Here is a 17221-nt window from a genome sequence, read left to right on the forward strand (position 1 = left end):
CCTATCACTTTGCAAGAGCTATTGATACATTAACGAAATTATTCCTTTGTCCATCATATGCTGCAAATATATTTTCCCAGTTTGCCATTTGGCTTTGCAGTCACATTACCAATCTTTTCCTTTTGGTTTCTGGTTTTGAGGCATGCTTAGAAAGTCCTTCCCCATTCTAAGATCATCAAAGCAATTACACTTGTTCTCTTCTAATACTTTACTATATGTATATATAAAAGATTATAATGTTTAGATCTTTGATCTATTTGGGATTTACTTAGGGGCATAAAGAGTAAGGAAGTTATCTAGTTTAAAAAGCAAACTTAGCTTTAAAATACAATGAGAGTTTTTATCATAAATGGATGTTGGATCTTCTCAAATGCTTTCTCTGCATCTATTGAATTGATCATATGATTTTTATTCATTTTGTTAATGTGGTGTATCACACTGGTTGATTTGCAGATGTTGAACCATCCCTGCATCCCAGGTATAAATCCCACTTGATCATGATGTATGATCCTTTTAAAGTACTGCTGTATTCAATTTGCTAATATTTTGTTGAGGACTTTTGCATCTATGTTCATCAGCGATAATGATCTGTAATTTTCCTTTTTTGTGTTGTCCTTGTCTGGTTTTGGTATCAGGGTGATGTTGGCCTCATAGAATGAGTTAGGAAGCATCCCATCTTCTTCAATTTTTGGAATAGTTTGAGAAGGATAAAATACAATGAATACAAATTTCTGGATACCATTTATAAAACTTATTGTTTTAATTTTATCAAAGAATATTCATAGTTTAAAAATAAATTCAAAGTTCACTTGTTTTCCAATATACATTTTCATAAGCACATTTGACGCATATATATGTGTATATATATATATGTGTGTGTCTATGCATGTATATATGTATGTATATGCAATAAAATTTTATTTTCCACAACTCTCTGGAATGTTATAATTTGACATTACTGTCACTATTAAAATATTTTCCAAGAAAGTTTCTACTTCATTTCTCTCAATATTTTCTTACTTTCCTGGATCTTGAAGATTTCTTTTTTGTTTTACTGTATTTTGCTTTAAAAAGTCTCTTTTCAATTAAGCTCACTTCTTCATGGAGAAAGGAGGTCTTTATTCTCAGCAGAAAGGAGAAGAGATTTAGTATAAACTGATAACTCAGAGAAAAATTTGATTCTTCATAAGTTGTCACATGTTTACAATAGCTAGAAGGGGAAGGAAAAAAGAAGTTATCTTTAAATGGCCATTTAGAAATGTATGCATCTATCCCCGGAACATCCCCCAAATAACTTAGCAAATATATATGGTTAGGCTTAAAACAGTATTCTGAGTTGGAAGCAAACTTGAAACAATTTGGTAAAACTCCCTAATTTTACAAAGGAAAAACTTTTAGCACTGTCCATGGCTAAAGGGACACAGATGGTGCTAGCGCCAGGTCTCACGCCTCTTTGCCCAGAGGCTCTTCCACTCCAGGTGGCCCCCCTTCTTACTGTGGTCAAGACAAACAAAAGTACACACGGAGAGATTCTGGGCATGGTTTTAAAATAAACAAAGGAAAAGAAATAATCCCTAACCACCACTCAAATTAAGACACCAGACTTGATAATGTAGCTTGCAATCCTGTACATAGTATAGAAAGAAGAGTTTACAAAGCAATTTCACTTATTTTAAAGTAGTAGAACGTGAATCTGATCAAATCTCTACCACCAAATCTCTAACTGGTATAGGCAATCCAGGGGACAGAGGAACACATTAAATGGTATCATAGGCGGCAATCAGCAAAATCCAGACTATGGGAAATTGTACAGGACACATGACTTGGATTACTCAACAAGAATTTGCAAGGGGACAAAAAAGAGATAAAGGGGGAAGTTACAAACTAAAACATTTAAGAGATATCTCAGCCACTTGCAATGTATGGGCCTTATTTGGACTGAGCTATTTAAAAAATTACATGACAATTGAGAAAATCTAAACGTTGACTGCATATTTGATAATATTGAGGAATTAGAGGTTTTAAAGGTCTGATTAATGGTATTATAGTTTTCTTTAAAAAAATATTATGATGTTTGGGATTTCCTTCCAAATAATCTAGGGGTAGAGGGTGAAGGAGAGAGTTGGGGCATGGGTGAAGCAAGCGTAGCCATGTTGACAATTGTTGAAGCTGAGTGACGGGTACAGCAGAGTTCATTACACTATTCTATTTTTTAATATACTTGAAAATTTCCATAATAAAAAGTTTAAAAAACAAGTAAACAATAATATATAGAGGATATAAACTTTTAGATATTATGATATATATAACATATAAGGTCCTAAATTCCTGAAATAATGTTTATATTTGCACCACAAAGCTCTGCCACCCATCAGTTGAGAGTATGGGTAACTACTCTTGGTTCTCTCATCTGTAAAACAGGGAAAAAAAGAACAATACCTACCTCAGAGGGTGGATAAAGGACTGCATGAGAATGTGTATTAAGCACTTCACCTAAAGGCTGGCACACAGTAAGGGCTCAGAGACGTTCACATCCCCTACACTCTTTAAAATGGATTTTTTGTTTTCGCTTAAAATCTTAAGGCTATTTTAATAATATACAATAAAGCCAATTCCCTGCTCTGTTCACTAGCAGGAAATTGTTCATTGACTGGTTTAATAGAAATCAAATATAAGCCCTTTACAGGAATTCTCACAAATATGGTCATCTCTTGCTCGTCTTCCTTTCTAATTTTTTAATTTCAACTACATTAAGAGAGTCTTTCAGACAAACTGTTATCACAAAAAGGGTAAAAGGTATTGTTTCTTTTACCTAGGGACCATAAGGAAAGCTCTATTTCTACACCAGAAAGATAAGAAAAGACATAGAAATTATTTGCTACCGTAAGAACTTTTTATTTCTAAGTTGAATCACTAACAATACCTTATAAGGATTACATTCTTTATTATAAACTCACAAAACTACCCTAGAGTTATCAGTCATAAGACCAAATATAACATACAATAATTTGTTATTGCCAAGTATTCTGCTGTGAGAATATGTTCCTTGAGCTCTGACACTGAAAATAAATGTGGCAAATGGATGCTGTAAGAATGTGTTTATACAAATGATTTTGTGAGAATGGATAAGCATAGGTATACATTTAAAACAGGGGGCAGTGCAAAGGTACAACCCTCCTTATGAGAGTTCAAATGTAGGCAGAAGGAATAGTCTCTGAGGTCTGTACACACTCAAAATACATAAACAAACCTGGTAACACAAGTTAATGTTTTGGTGGTCTCAAGTATGTTCAAATTTGGCATGTCACATATTTGAGTATTGTTTTTTACTATAGTTAAAAAAAATTAGTTAAAAAATTTTTTTTTAATTCAAATCAAACTTTTGTGGGACACCCAAAGCCCCTCCATTTCCTGTGGAAGACAACTTGAAACACCACGGCTGTGTCTCTTCCTGTGGAAGGACAGATGAGCCACTTGCCCTTCTCAGGGAGGTCAAGGATAGACGCTTGATCACCAGTGCCTCCAACAGGTCTCTGGACCTAGCTGACTGTCAGTAACTGGCCTATTTTCAGATGGGGACTTCCATACATGTAAGGAATATTAAGGGCATTTAAATTCATTATGATTGTTAGCTCTGCCTCAGATAAGAAGGATAAACAACCTCCCATATCTGAAGTGCTCTTGTTGCCTTGTGCTGCCTAGTTCTCAAGGCCTGAGTGTTCTCACAATTATTTTACAGTACAACATTTGTCTCTTTGAACCCTCAGATATGAATTCTTCTGCATAACAAACTTACCTATATAGCTGAAGGTCTGCTCTCTTAAGCATCAAAACATTTTATTTTAACCACGTTGGATGGAAATCTTTAAAAACTGAGTTATATACTATTTGGTTATCCCAAACAGAGCATATTGAGCATAATTTTTTTAGCCTTTACAATTATATTATTATAAGTTGTCCCCGTTTTTTTTTTTGTGAGGAAGATTGGACCTGAGCTAACATCTGCCAATCCTCCTCTATTTGTTGAGGAAGACTGGCCCTGGGCTAACATCCATGCCCATCCACCTCCACTTTATATGGGACGCCGCCACAGCATGGCTTGCCAAGCGGTGCGTCAGTGTGCACCCAGGATCCGAACCGGCGAACCCCGGGCCGCCGTAGTGGAGCGCGTGCACTTAACCGCTTGTGCCACCGGGCCGGCCCTGTTCTTTTTTTTTGAGGAAGATTGGCCCTGAGCTAACATCTATTGCCAATCTTCCTCCTTTTTGCTTCTCAAAGCCCCAGTAGATAGTTGACGTCATAGTTGTACATCCTTCTAGTTGCTCTATGTGGGACACTGCCTCAGCATGGCTTGATGAGTGGCGTGTAGGTCCATGCCCAGGATCCGAACTGGCGAACCCCGGGCCGCTGAAGCAGAGTGCACGAACTTAACCACTACACCACCAGGCCAGCCCCTCAAGTTGTCCATTTTTATTGTGGAAATATTAGAATACAGCTAAGAAAAACAAACCCAAAGAGAATGCACATAGCATCCTGGGACATGCTCTGTGTTAAAGCTGAGGCACGGTCAGGCTTATGAAGTTATGTGGAGCTATTAACTGTGTGTCACGAAGGAACTTCAGACCGCTGTAATGAGAATTCTTCTGTCTGCCTCTGCTTCTGATGCTGGCTCCTTCACTGTCTGTCAAATGTCATTTACACTTGCTGTCAAGATGTCTATCAGCAGAGCACCTCTACTTTGTTTCTTTTGATGATTAGGAATCTGAAAATCAGACAACTCAGCCTGACAGAAACACACCTGAAGGCAGAGTAAGCTGACTCTGAGTGAGGCGCTAAGGGGCTTTCTGAGAAAAGTACATAAGCTTTAGTTGTGGACTTGGTGACATTTTTATTGGTTAACTGAAGCCTTTTTTTGCTTACTCTGTGCTTCTAGGCTCTGGTCTAAATAGGCAAGGCTGACGTAATTTTGGTGCATCAAGTAGTGGTATCACTGGTGTTTCATTGACATGTTATAGTTTTTAGCCTTATAGTTCACGTGGAGAAAAAAAATCTCAGCTGTTTCATCTCTGACGATACCACTATCTGTTTATTACTAACTGTCTTATATTACAGTATTAAATCTGTGAAGAACAGCCAAAATCCACTGACTGTGCCTGTGAAAAGCATAAAGGTGTCAGCTCTCCCCTAACTCCCTCAGGACCGACTCTGCTGCAGATGAAGCAGAAAAGCGCTGGCACAAAACGTCCTAACCTACTGGTCTCGTGCGGGCTCCTCACTGGCCAGCACTACAACATTTTCTCTTCCTCTTGATGAAATCTTAAAATCTGAAAAAGCCAGCACACTGATCACTGCAAAGAAAGGTGTCACCTCAGATGTGGAGCTGACCCCAGGGCTGGGATTCTGGCCTTCCACTGCTGCTGCTGTTACGACAGACAGTGCATGCCTTAATCATTCCAGACTCAGCTAAACTTTTCTTGAGCAGTAAATTTTAATACAGATAACTTCCTTTTATTATCTCCGACTATACTCTCTACATTTTACTTATCTTTGATTGATACTCAACTCAGGAAGTGAAACTCTTTAATGGAAAGTTTTGTTTAAAATGATAATAATGATCATAATTATTTACTGAGACTTTACTATGTGACAGACACCAAATATCTCATTTAATTCTCATAAGAACCCTGTGAAGTAGCTTCTATTTTCCATGCATTCGTTCAACAAACACTTGGTGAGCACCTACTATGTGCGAGGCCCTGCTGCAGCCTCTGGGATTTTTCATTAAATAAGACAGAGTCCTTGCACTCAAGGACCTTACATTCTAGCGTGGAGAGGCTGACAAATAAGCAAAATAAATATATAATAATATAATATATTCAACAGTGACAAAAGCTATAAGGAACAAAAACCAGGCAAGGGGGATAGAGAGTGATGAGGGGTGTAGTGGAGAGGGCTGGTGCTATTTTAGACAGGATGGTTAAGACAGGCCTCTCTGAGGAAGTGAAATTTGAGCAAAAACCTGAAAGAAGTGAGCTCATATGGATACACGGGGGAAAAGCATTCCAGGCAGAAGGCACAACACGTGCAAAGGCCTGTATGGGGAGTGTGCTTAGCAAGGAACAGTTCAAGGAACAGCTAGGAGGCCGGTGTGAACGGGGGCAGTGAGCACAAGAAGGGGGGTGTCAGGGGAGGTCAGAGAACAGCAGGGGCTTACAGGCTCCAGAGGGTCTTTCAACTTTACTCTGAATAAGATGGGAACCACTGGAGGTTTTGAGAAGAGGAGAAAGATCAGTATTATAACCTATTTTCACAATCAGGGCTATAGAGATGTACAGATGGTAGATAATCTGCCCACAATGTGCAAGCAGCAGACCTGGGATATGAACAGGCAGATTCGTTAATCTGTCCTTTTAACTACCGTGGGAAATTGCCTTATAGACAATTTCTATGTCAAAATGGGAATGAGATTAGTATAAAAATATAAAGTCGCAATGAGAAAGGCTTTATAATATAAAACTTTTTTTCCAGCTTCATTGAGATATTGTTGACATATAATTTATGTAAGTTTAAGGTGTACAATGTGACAACAATTTGATACACGTATATATTGTAAAATGATTATCACAATAAGATTAGTTAACATCTCCATCCCTAAAACTCTTAAAACAAGACTCAATGTATAATTTTGATTTTCTTGATTATAAGCTCAGCATCTTCTAATTCCAACAAATAACCTATCTGGCTATTATTACAGCAAACTCCTTTAAATTATATGACTTTTTTTAATTAGAAAAGAATACAGGGGCCAGCCCGGTGGTGCAGCGGTTAAGTGCTCGCGCTCCACTGCAGTGGCCCAGGGTTCGCAGGTTTGGATCCCGGGCATGCACCGATGCACGGCTTGTTAAGCCATGCTGTGGTGACGTCCCATATAAAGTAGAGGAAGATGGGCATGGATGTTAGCCCAGGGTCAATCTTCCTCAAGGAAAAAGGGGAGGATTGGCATCGGATGTTAGCTCAGGGCTAGTCCTCCTCACAAAAAAAAAAAAAAAAAAAGAAAAGAATACAGGGCCAGCCTGGTGGCATAGTGGTTAAGTTTGCGTGCTCTGCTTCAGTGGCCCGGAGTTTGCGGGTCTGGATCCCAGGCATGGACCTATGCAACACTCATCAAGCCACGCTGTGGCAGCGTCCCACATACAAAATAGAGGAAGACTGGCACAGATGTTAGCTCAGGGACAATATCTCTCACCAAAAAAAAAAAAAAGAAAGGAATATCACTTCAGGCCAAACTAGAGATTTCATCATGTTTTTCATCCTTTGATTTCTAAAAGCATCACATACCTTTTACAGAATTTCTGTGTACTAAGCCAGTAGAGTGAATTCTTGGTAGTCAGTGACTGGCCTTTCTTCTTCAGGATTCCCTGGAGGCTATGTCCATGGAAGCAAGTTCTATCAGTGTCTTCTTCAGTCCAGTTGAACTGAAAACTTGAAGCACTTTTTTTTGCAACAGTTGGTGTTGAATCAACCAGTGTGCTAAATTGTTTTTGTAGATTCACCACCATTTCTGGAAATGGAGGAAAAAAGGCAAGGAATAAAATAAAAACTAATGTTAAATCACAAATAAAGTCTGTAGTTTACTTAATAGTAATGTACTAATGTTGGTTTCTCAGTTTTGACAAATGTACCACGGTAATATAAGAGGATAACATTAGGGGAAACTGAAACTGGATGAAGGGCACCAGGGAACTACTTAAAAAAGGTTAAAATGGTAAATTTTATGTTATGTATATTTTACCACAACTGAAAAAAAAAAAAAGAACAAATAAGACAACCTAAGGGCAATTCTCCAAACAAAGAGTTCTGAAAGTCATAGAGTTATAGGATTTTAGATTCTGGTGGGAACGTAAGTTCTGTTTGGTATAATGTCATGTTCCTGAAAAAAAACAGATTCCTCTGGAGATTTCCCGCTGAGGATGATGATTCTTTGGATGTGCATTGGAACATTTGTTAAAGAAGTAAAAATATTACTTATGCATTCACTTTTCAAGTCAAGATATTTAGCTTTTGTACAACTATGTTGCACTTGTGACATTAACAAGAGAAAATGGAACTCACCTCTTCTTTTATATACCACTGATCTGTCGATAGATGAGTGGTAGAGTGGCTTTTCGCTTTTCCACAGGTACCTATACAAGGTAGAAAAACAGTTGGAGCAGGATGGAGAAGAACTAGATCTAAACACATTTCAGGGAAGTTTCTCTGAAGCAAAATCTGAAATTCCTGATATTCAGTGTAAAAGCTCTGACTTAGAAGGACCTATTGACCCATGTCCAAAAGCTTACATCCTAGAAGTAAGCAAGTAGCACCGAAGGAGATAATAAGCCAACAGAATGGTGACCCTTCCAAAAGCCTCCCAGATGCCATAAGATCCTGAAGAAGCTATTAATTATACAAAAAGTGTAGAAATGGTTTCCCTCACCATAAAATTCCCTTGCTGCCCCTTCTCACAAAGTGAAGCCACCTAAGAAACATTTGTTCCTCCTTGCCTTTGCCCAACTGCCCTTTTGCTGAGGATTAAGCTAGTGGTACTTCTGATTCTGATAACTTGTACAAAGTGAAGACTTTGTAGAAGACTACAGAAGACTGGCACTTAATGCCTAGAAATCAATCCTATCCCTGGTGAGAACAAGGAGGAAAGGTCTGGAATCCAGCATGAAGCAGTCCTAATAGTTCCTGCACTGACTCAACCTATCCTTACCTAAGGAAGGCCAGCCAGGGAGGTTCCACTGTAAAATGGAGATCCTGCGTTGATCTAGCCCTCTGGGTGCCCTTCCAGGGCAAAGACCAAGAGTCAAGTGGGGTTCCTCCAGATTGCGGGTGATGAGCCCTAGACTCAGGACAAATGGAAGTGACATGTTCTATTTCTGGTTTTAGTGGCCATCACTAAACTTTGCCAAACAGACACTGCTGCTCTGGAACAAAGATAGTATTTAATGTTCATTTTTAGTCTCATTTTCATTAACTCTAAGTTCCCTAATGTGGAGGATTTTTGTAACTTATCGTAAAAAATAAGTACTACCTTCTTTTTGATTTTAGGCCATTTTCTTATTTTGAGAGGTAGTATGGCAATGGGAAGAGGGCTGAATCACAGGACCTGGTTTGGCCACTTTCCAGTGGTATCACCTCACATGAGTCATATGTGACAAATTCTGGAGGTTCTCAAAGGCAGAGACTGTCTCACTCTTCTTTATGTCCCTAGTGTTGGCAGTGAATGGCACATGGTAAGTACTCATTTAAATATTTGTTGAAGAATGAATTGATGAATAAATGAACAAACAAACGAATTAAACATCTCTAAACGTGTCTTCTACTTTCACAGGGTTGTTATGAGGAATAATTAACATAACGCATGCAAGGATTTTTTAAATCCTATATAATTGTTATAAGTTATTATTATCCAGTGCTTGACAAAGTGCCTTGCTAGTAGACACTCAAGAAATATCTGTGCACTTTCTACCAAAAAGCTGATAAGGAACAGAAAGTCAGAAACTCAAATATTTTTATTTTTTTAATTTATAGTATTCTATAACGGATAATTTTTCACCATTCTTTTTTAGTGCTGGGAAAGAAAATGCACTATGTAAACATTTTAACCAATGTTCATTTTAACCAATTTAAGAATTGAGATATTTCTCAAGGATTTCAAAAAGACTTGATCAAATCAGCAAAATCTTGATTTATATAAAACAAAGATGTTAACTTTTTACTTTAAATTCTCATAATGATTTAAAATGCTAAGAACAGAAATGAAACTTCTCTAATCATCAGGGAGCAGTAGAGACGTAATCAATATTAACAGGTGATGGTCTTCCTGAAAATTATGTGTAAACTAAATTTTTGTGAGCCATACCACATTTAAAATATATCAGAAAGCTTGTCATTTACCCCTATGGTAAATGAGTTCATGATTCTTTCAAATATCTTTTTTGTTATTTATTTTCTTAAATAATAAAAGTAACAACATACTAAAGGTAAAAAAAACCTTAAATAATAAAGAAATTCCCTAAACTAAACAGTCTAATCCCAATCTCTGGATAAACCCACTGTTAAAAATTCCTTGTGAATACCTAATCTAGATAGATTTTCTTATGCATTTATAATAAATGCCTATATAGGTGTCAAAGATGCTACAGTCAAGGAGGTATTATTACTTCCTGGTCATATGCCCAGAAAATGGGGAAGGTGATCTAAACTAACAACACTGTTTAGATACTCCTTCAAAAATTTACTTTACTTTGCCTATCTCTTTTCCCAGCTACAAAAGCTACAAAAAACAAAGATACACCACAAAATCCTAATGTTTTCCACAGGACACCACAAAGTCCTGTATGCTTTCCGCCAGTATTCCCATATGATTTGTTTCTCCACTGTTAAAAATTAAGGTATAATTTACATATAGTAAAATTCACCCTGTTCAGTGTACAGTTCTGCTAGCTTTGACAAACACATAGTTGTGTAATCACCACCATGATTAATATACAGAACAGTTCCATCACTCCAAATATTCTCATGCCTCTTGATAATCAACCCCTCTCCACATCTCCAGTCCCTTGATTTCAGGCAACCACTGATCTGTTTTCCTGTCCCTATAGTTTAGCCTTTTCCAGAATGTCATATAAATGGAATCATACCCCATGTGACCCTTTGAGTCTTTCATTTAGCATAATGCATTCAAGATTCATTCATATTGTTGGATGTATCAGAATTTTGTTCCTTTTTATTGCTGAATAGTATTTCATTGTATGGGTACACACCAGTTTGTTTATCCATTCACCAGCTGAAGGGCATCTGGGCTGTTGCCAGTTTTTGGCCATTGTGAATGAAGCCACTATAAACATTCATATATAAGATTTTTGTGTGAACTTAAGTTTTGATTTCACTTGAGTAACTATCTAGGAGTGAAAACTATGGGGTAGTATAATAAACGTATGTTTAACTTTATGAGAAATTGCCAAACTTTCCAAAATAGCTGTACCATTTTGCATTCCCACATTTGGGACAGTTTTTTGTTTGTTTTCAGCCATTCTAATTGGTATGTAATGATATCTCATTGTGGTTTTAATTTGTAATTCCCTACTAACTAATGATATTGAGCATCATTTCATGTGCCATCTATACATCTTCTTTTGTGAAGTATCTGTTCAAATCTTTTGTCCATTTAAAAAATTGGGTTGTTTTCTTGTTTCCTTATTGTATAAGAACTCTTTATATATTCTAGATACAAATCTTTTATCAGATACATGATTTGCACATATTTTCTCCCCACCTGTGCCTTCTCATTCTCTTAACAGTGTCTTTTGAAGAACAGTTCTTTCCTCTGATGAAGTCCAATTTATCTTTTTTCTTTTCTGGATCATGCTTTTGGTGTCATATCTAAGAAATTTTTACCTAATCCAAAAGGCTGCAAAGATTTTCTGCATGTGCTTTTTAATTTTCCTCCATGTTCTTCTCCACATCTTCCATGACAACTGGAAGTCATCAAAGCAACCTCTTAAGCTGTTTTTAGGTTTTCAACTACTGTTTATTAGTGTTTTTCATAATCTCATGCATATGGACCCATGCTTAGCTATAGACAATGCTTTAATAACTTTATTCTGACAACATGGAAGATCATGTCCAGAAGGATAGAGAAAAAAATTAGAAACTTATGTCAACAATGGGGATGGGGTAGGGTGAAACAGACAGGCAATCATGCACAGGGGTTTTGTGCCCAAGCACTAGTCAGTAGTGATTTACCTATGTTATCTCAGTTAGCCCAAAGCATTTCCTCTATGAAGTAGGATCTTGGTCATGGATCCCCTGGACAATCTCCTCCCTGGGGCCTGGTGTCTCCCTGAAAATGCCATTTTGAAACTGGATTTACTTTCTTTGGTCAGTAAATTTTCCCCTAAAGTAGCTTAAAGTCGGTTAAGTCTTAGATGTGCAATTAATTATAACACTGCAATATGAATTTGGGCTCTAATAGCTATGCTTGAAGTGTGCGTTGGTGCCTGGTGTGAGCTAATGAATGCCTAGTCACCACTGAGATGCCTGAATGGCTCGGCCCCTGAACACCTAGCCTCTCTGTATCAGTCAGGACAACCCTAGCTGGCACCATAAAAAGGAAGGCCCAATGGCTGATTCTCCAAGATAAGCTAAGATAACAGAACAACCTTTTGTTCTTGCTGCTACTCTTGTACCCACTGAGACCCAATGACTAAAGAGACATTCCTTCTCCGACAAGGCAGAGGAAGAACCCAGATTCCTGGGTATCCGTGGGCTGGCAGAATCAGTTCCCCTCCCACTTCTTCTCCATCATGTGTATTGGCATAAATAGTGAGAAACTGTTACTCTTCTCCCCTTTTTGGCAAGGATCCTCTTCCTCACAGTGCTTTATTCATCTCTGTAAGTCTGTTTCTCTATTTAAAAGCTCCCTTAAAGTTAAAGAAAAAAAATCTAGTTCTACCTAGGAAAACTGAAATTTAGTTCCTAGAGTCTAAAGCAGGCCTTATTATCCCTATTATATTGATAAGGAAACTGGATGAATTGTTGAATGAACTGAATGAATTACCATTTTAAATAATTTGAGGAACCTTCGTTTTTCTCAAAGGATATAAAATTACTTGATCAAATGAGTGTTATTGTAAATTTATACAAAATAGAGGGATGTTAAAACTTTTTCTTCAAAGTCTCATAAAGACTCAAAGTTCTACGGATATAAAACTGCTCAAATCAGAGATCAATAGAAATCTACTCTATATTATATAAGATATAATATCTCTGAAAATTTATAAGCAAACTAAATTTCAGTGCACTGAGGCTAGGAGGTCAAGTAATTTGCCTATAGTCACATAGCTAGTTTGTAATGCAATCAGGACTCAAACTCAGCACTATCTGTCTCTAAAGCTATGCTCCTTCCACTCTACCACAATGGATCTCCATCAGAATGAGCGTGCAAAGTCAAACAGTGAGACTGACTGAATTAAATATATTCTCTTTCTGCTTTCCTTTGTTTTGACTTTTATGGGGATCTTTATTTTAGGGGAACATTCCAATTACACATGTCACGGGCTGACATTTATAACCTTTGTAATATTGGAAAGTATAGATGGGAAATGACCAACGTTGAAAAAAGAGAAGAGGGAGAAGTATTAGAAATGCAGGTGAGACTCATGCAAACTATAAAAAGTTAATTACTAAGAATAATGTGGTACCCTGAATTGGATCTTGGAACAGAAAGAGGACATTAATGGAAACACTAGTGAATTCCAAATAAAATCTGGAGTTTAGTTAACAGTTAATAGTAATATAAAAAAGAAAAAAGTTAATTAGAATATAGGGGCTAATATTTCTATGAAAAATGTCATAATGCTGATGAGTCTATACTGATGAAACTTAAGCTTTCAAATGTAGAGCAAGAGATTTGAAAATAAAGTAGATGAATCTAAAACTAGAAAAGATAACATACTTTGCCCTGGCTTCCTCCCATTTTTGTTTTTTCTCATCAACAGATTTCTTCATAACTTGGTACCATTTTCTGAAATCAAACCATGGCTTATCTGAAAGAAATAAAACCCATGATTATCAACCAAATAAGTCAGATTATAATAAAATACATTGTTCACTTGAGTCTTCACCCACTGACATAAATAAACATTTGTATAACAGCCCCTGGAAATTACAGAGGGAGTCACTGTCTCTGTACTCCAATATGACTCCTTCTCTGAGTTCCCACCTATATTGTGGCCCTAACTAGATTATACTGAAGCCGTCTTTTGATATGTCTGTTTCTCCTAGATTTGACTACTACCTCCCTGAGAACAGAAGACATATTTTGTTTGTCACTATACAATCAAGCCTTTTCCTCTCAACCCAACACCCAGCACAGTGCCTGGCACATGGTGGTACTTCAACGTGTCTGAGAATTCACGAATCAAGGAACAAACGATTGATAAATGTGTGAAATGGCACTACGGTAGCTGAATCCAGACTTCCAGTTTCATCAGCTCCTATTCTTGTTCTTCCTAATCCTAACCCAAATCCAAATAATCTGGAGACAAGAAAGTGGGTGGTAGTGGACAGCTGGTGTATGTGTTCAAGATAAGGGATTAGAGAAACAACAGAATTGAATGTAGTCAACTATTAAACTTCACTACTCACTCCTTTATTCAATCCATATGTGGAGATGGGAAGAGTAGGGAGGAAAAAAATGAAATGAAAGGTAAAGCAGAAAAGAAGATTATAGAGGGAGGGAGAAGGAAGGCTGACAGGAGGAAGATGGCTGAGTGAAAGGCTGAATTTTTTATATGTTCTCTAATGAACATAGTCTCTTCAGTGTCTAGTTAAAAATCTTTTCAACTGGCCAATGTAATTATCACATAACCCCATATAGCCTTGTAGGCCATATAGCCAAAGAGGAGAGGCAACTACCAACAGAGCTCTAAGGATAGAAGAAAACTAACCATTTATAGAACTCAAGGTTCTTTGACTTTAAGTAAGTCACAATTTCTCTAAACTAAAAGCTCCTCATCAGTAATATAGGGAGGCAGGGGACGGCAGGGGAGGAGAGAGAATGGGACAAATCTATGCCCTGCTGACAGCACAGATTTATTTTGAGGATCACAGGGAAGATAATATGTCAAAGCACTTTGTTTACCCTAAATGTCTATGCAGTCTATGATGAGCCTTTAGCATGAGAAGGGATATAGAAGACATCTTGTTCAACCTTTCACTCTATGTAGGAGCCAACATGAAGCAATGTGCAGAAATAAGTATTTTGCACATACTCTGGAAAGAACACACACATTGACTGCTACCATTAAATCTAAGCTCCTAAAATCAATCAACATATAAATGGAATCCAACAAAAATATCACTCATAGAAACAGAGAGTAGAAAAGTGGTTGCCAGGGGCTGGGGGTAGGGGAACAGGGAGAGGTTGGTAAAAGGGCACAAACTTTCAGCTATAAGATGAACAAGGTCTGAGGATCTAATATAAAACATGGTGACTACAGTTGATAACAGTGTAGTGTATAATTGAAATTTGCTAAGAGAGTTGAACTTAAATGTTCTCACCAAAAAAAAAAAAAAAAAGATAAATATGTGAGGTGATGGGTGTGTTAATTAACTAGATGGGGGAATCCTTTCACAATGTACATGTATATCAAAGCACACAATGTACACTTTAAATATCTTACAATTTTATGTCAATTATACCTCAATAAAGCTGAAATTAAAAAAAAAACAATGAACATAAATCCTAGTAAGAACATTCAGAAACTGGAATTGAATTTAATAATTCATGTATTTATCAAACTTTACTGAGTTGTTCTTAGGCCAGTCATCTCTATGTTAGACACTAAAGATACATTAAAAAAAAAATAAGAAAGATATGGTCCCTCCCTCTAGAAGCTCACAATCTACCAATCTGTCTGTCTGTCTATCATTTACGTAGTACTTACTATATGTCAAATATTCTCCTAAGCACTTTACAAACATTGACAATCTAATAGGGATGGACACTTAGTCCACTAGTTATAATTCAAGGTCCTGAACATCTCATGGAAGACTGGACAGGAGTGGCTGTGGCAGGAGTGATTACTTCTGATTTGGGAAGAGATGAGGTGGGGACTGGGTGTGAAGAGAAGGTAGAAGAGGGCATTAGTGCTGTATCTTGAAGAATGAAGACAGACTTGCCAGGGATGGAAGGAATTGGGGGTAACAAGGAAAGAGCATTTCAGGTAGAAGGACCAGTGTGAGGCATGGTTGAAGGCATTAGAATAGAGGGTATAGTCATAAACTGCTGGTAAGTTCATGGTCTGGTACGGCGAGTGAGTAGAAACTGGGAATAAAAAAGCTAGTCTTAACATGGTAGGAAGTCACTTAAGTTATTTCACAGCCTAGAGATATAATTAGATAACTACATGAAAAAATAATCCTGGTACAAGGTACAATTTGTATACATGTGTACGTATAAATGTACGTATATGTGTATGTATATGTGTATATTTTTCAAAGTTTCTTCCCTACTTTATTGTATCTTTTAATCCTTAATTTACAATCACATTGAATTTGATTGATAAAAAAATTAAGTACCTTCTTTGTTCTTTTCATTATATTTCTCAGCAATATTAGACAAAGACCTGGGGATACCAATAAACAAGTCAATTTATTCAGAAATCACTTATTTGAAGACAGTTAAATTTTGAATTCTTCTGAAAGAAATGTATATAACAGTACTTGAAATTGATGCCAAATTTTAATGGAAAAGCAACCACTGAAACAGGGAAGACAACGCTATAAATACTGCCACTCTTTCTTTGAATTTGGGAGGGGTAACATTTTAAGACTCGTTTACTTTAAAAAATAATCTTTGGGAGCCGGTGCGGTGGCACAAGCGGTTAAGTGCGCGCGCTCCGCTGCGGCGGCCCGGGGTTGTCTGGTTCAGATCCCGGGCGTGCACCGGCGCACTGCTTGGCAAGCCATGCTGTGGCGGCGCCCCATATAAAGTGGAGGAAGACAGGCATGGATGTTAGCCCAGGGCTGATCTCCTCACAAAAAATAAATAAATAAATAAAATAACCTTTGAAAGACACAGTACCAGGAGCCTAAAGGCATAAAGATGAAAGGCTAAATAATTCTTTAGGATTTGTGTATGATGATTCAAAACTCAGAAATCAGTGGAGCAATGAGAAACGCGTGTATCTACCTAAAAAATAGGAACAAAACATGATACAAACAACTTACTAAGGTAGAATGAAATCTCTGACAACTAGCTGAGTCAAAATATTATTTAAGAATTCTCGCTATTAGACAATGTTCTACAACAAATGAGAGTCTCTGTTTTCTACTGAGATAACATATGGACTCCTTTACTCTGAATAATTAGGTAAAAACAATACAATTTTTTCCTCATAAAATTGACATACACTTACCATTCTAAATTGTCATCCAATAAAAAGAGCAGTTTCAGTACTACTACAATGACAGCTACAGCTTGTACATCATATTTAACAGTTTTTGCCATTTTAGCTATAGGATCAAATGTCAGAAAATCCACTTCTCCTATTCCAGCCATTTTTACCACTTGGCAGGTTAAATTATGCATTTCGTCTGTTGAAGAACAAAAGAGTAAAATGTGAATTAAATTCTTTGGCTGACTAGACCATACTAATGTGTATATCCA

At 37.2% G+C, this 17221-nt stretch overlaps 1 protein-coding gene across 3 annotated transcripts in view; it reads right to left on the reverse strand.

Annotated features, from left to right (window-relative positions):
- Positions 1-736: 736 nt before the first annotated feature.
- The window catches only part of TAF1B (TATA-box binding protein associated factor, RNA polymerase I subunit B), a 69829-nt gene continuing 53344 nt past the window's right edge, over positions 737-17221 (reverse strand). For all 3 annotated transcript variants that reach the window (XM_087437171.1, XM_087437172.1, XM_087437173.1), the window contains 6 exons: positions 16971-17148; positions 16132-16178; positions 13505-13595; positions 8113-8183; positions 7339-7561; positions 737-1210 (listed from right to left, as the gene is read on the reverse strand). In XM_087437171.1, coding sequence (XP_087293297.1) covers positions 1006-1210; positions 7339-7561; positions 8113-8183; positions 13505-13595; positions 16132-16178; positions 16971-17148 — 815 coding nt within the window. In that variant the 3' untranslated portion in view covers positions 737-1005. The remainder of the gene's footprint in view (positions 1211-7338; positions 7562-8112; positions 8184-13504; positions 13596-16131; positions 16179-16970; positions 17149-17221) is intronic.

This window comes from Ceratotherium simum, chromosome 11 (genome assembly GCF_057802395.1).
Source record: "Ceratotherium simum simum isolate JZ-2026a chromosome 11, ASM5780239v1, whole genome shotgun sequence".
In the NCBI taxonomy this organism is placed as follows: Eukaryota; Metazoa; Chordata; class Mammalia; order Perissodactyla; family Rhinocerotidae; genus Ceratotherium; species Ceratotherium simum.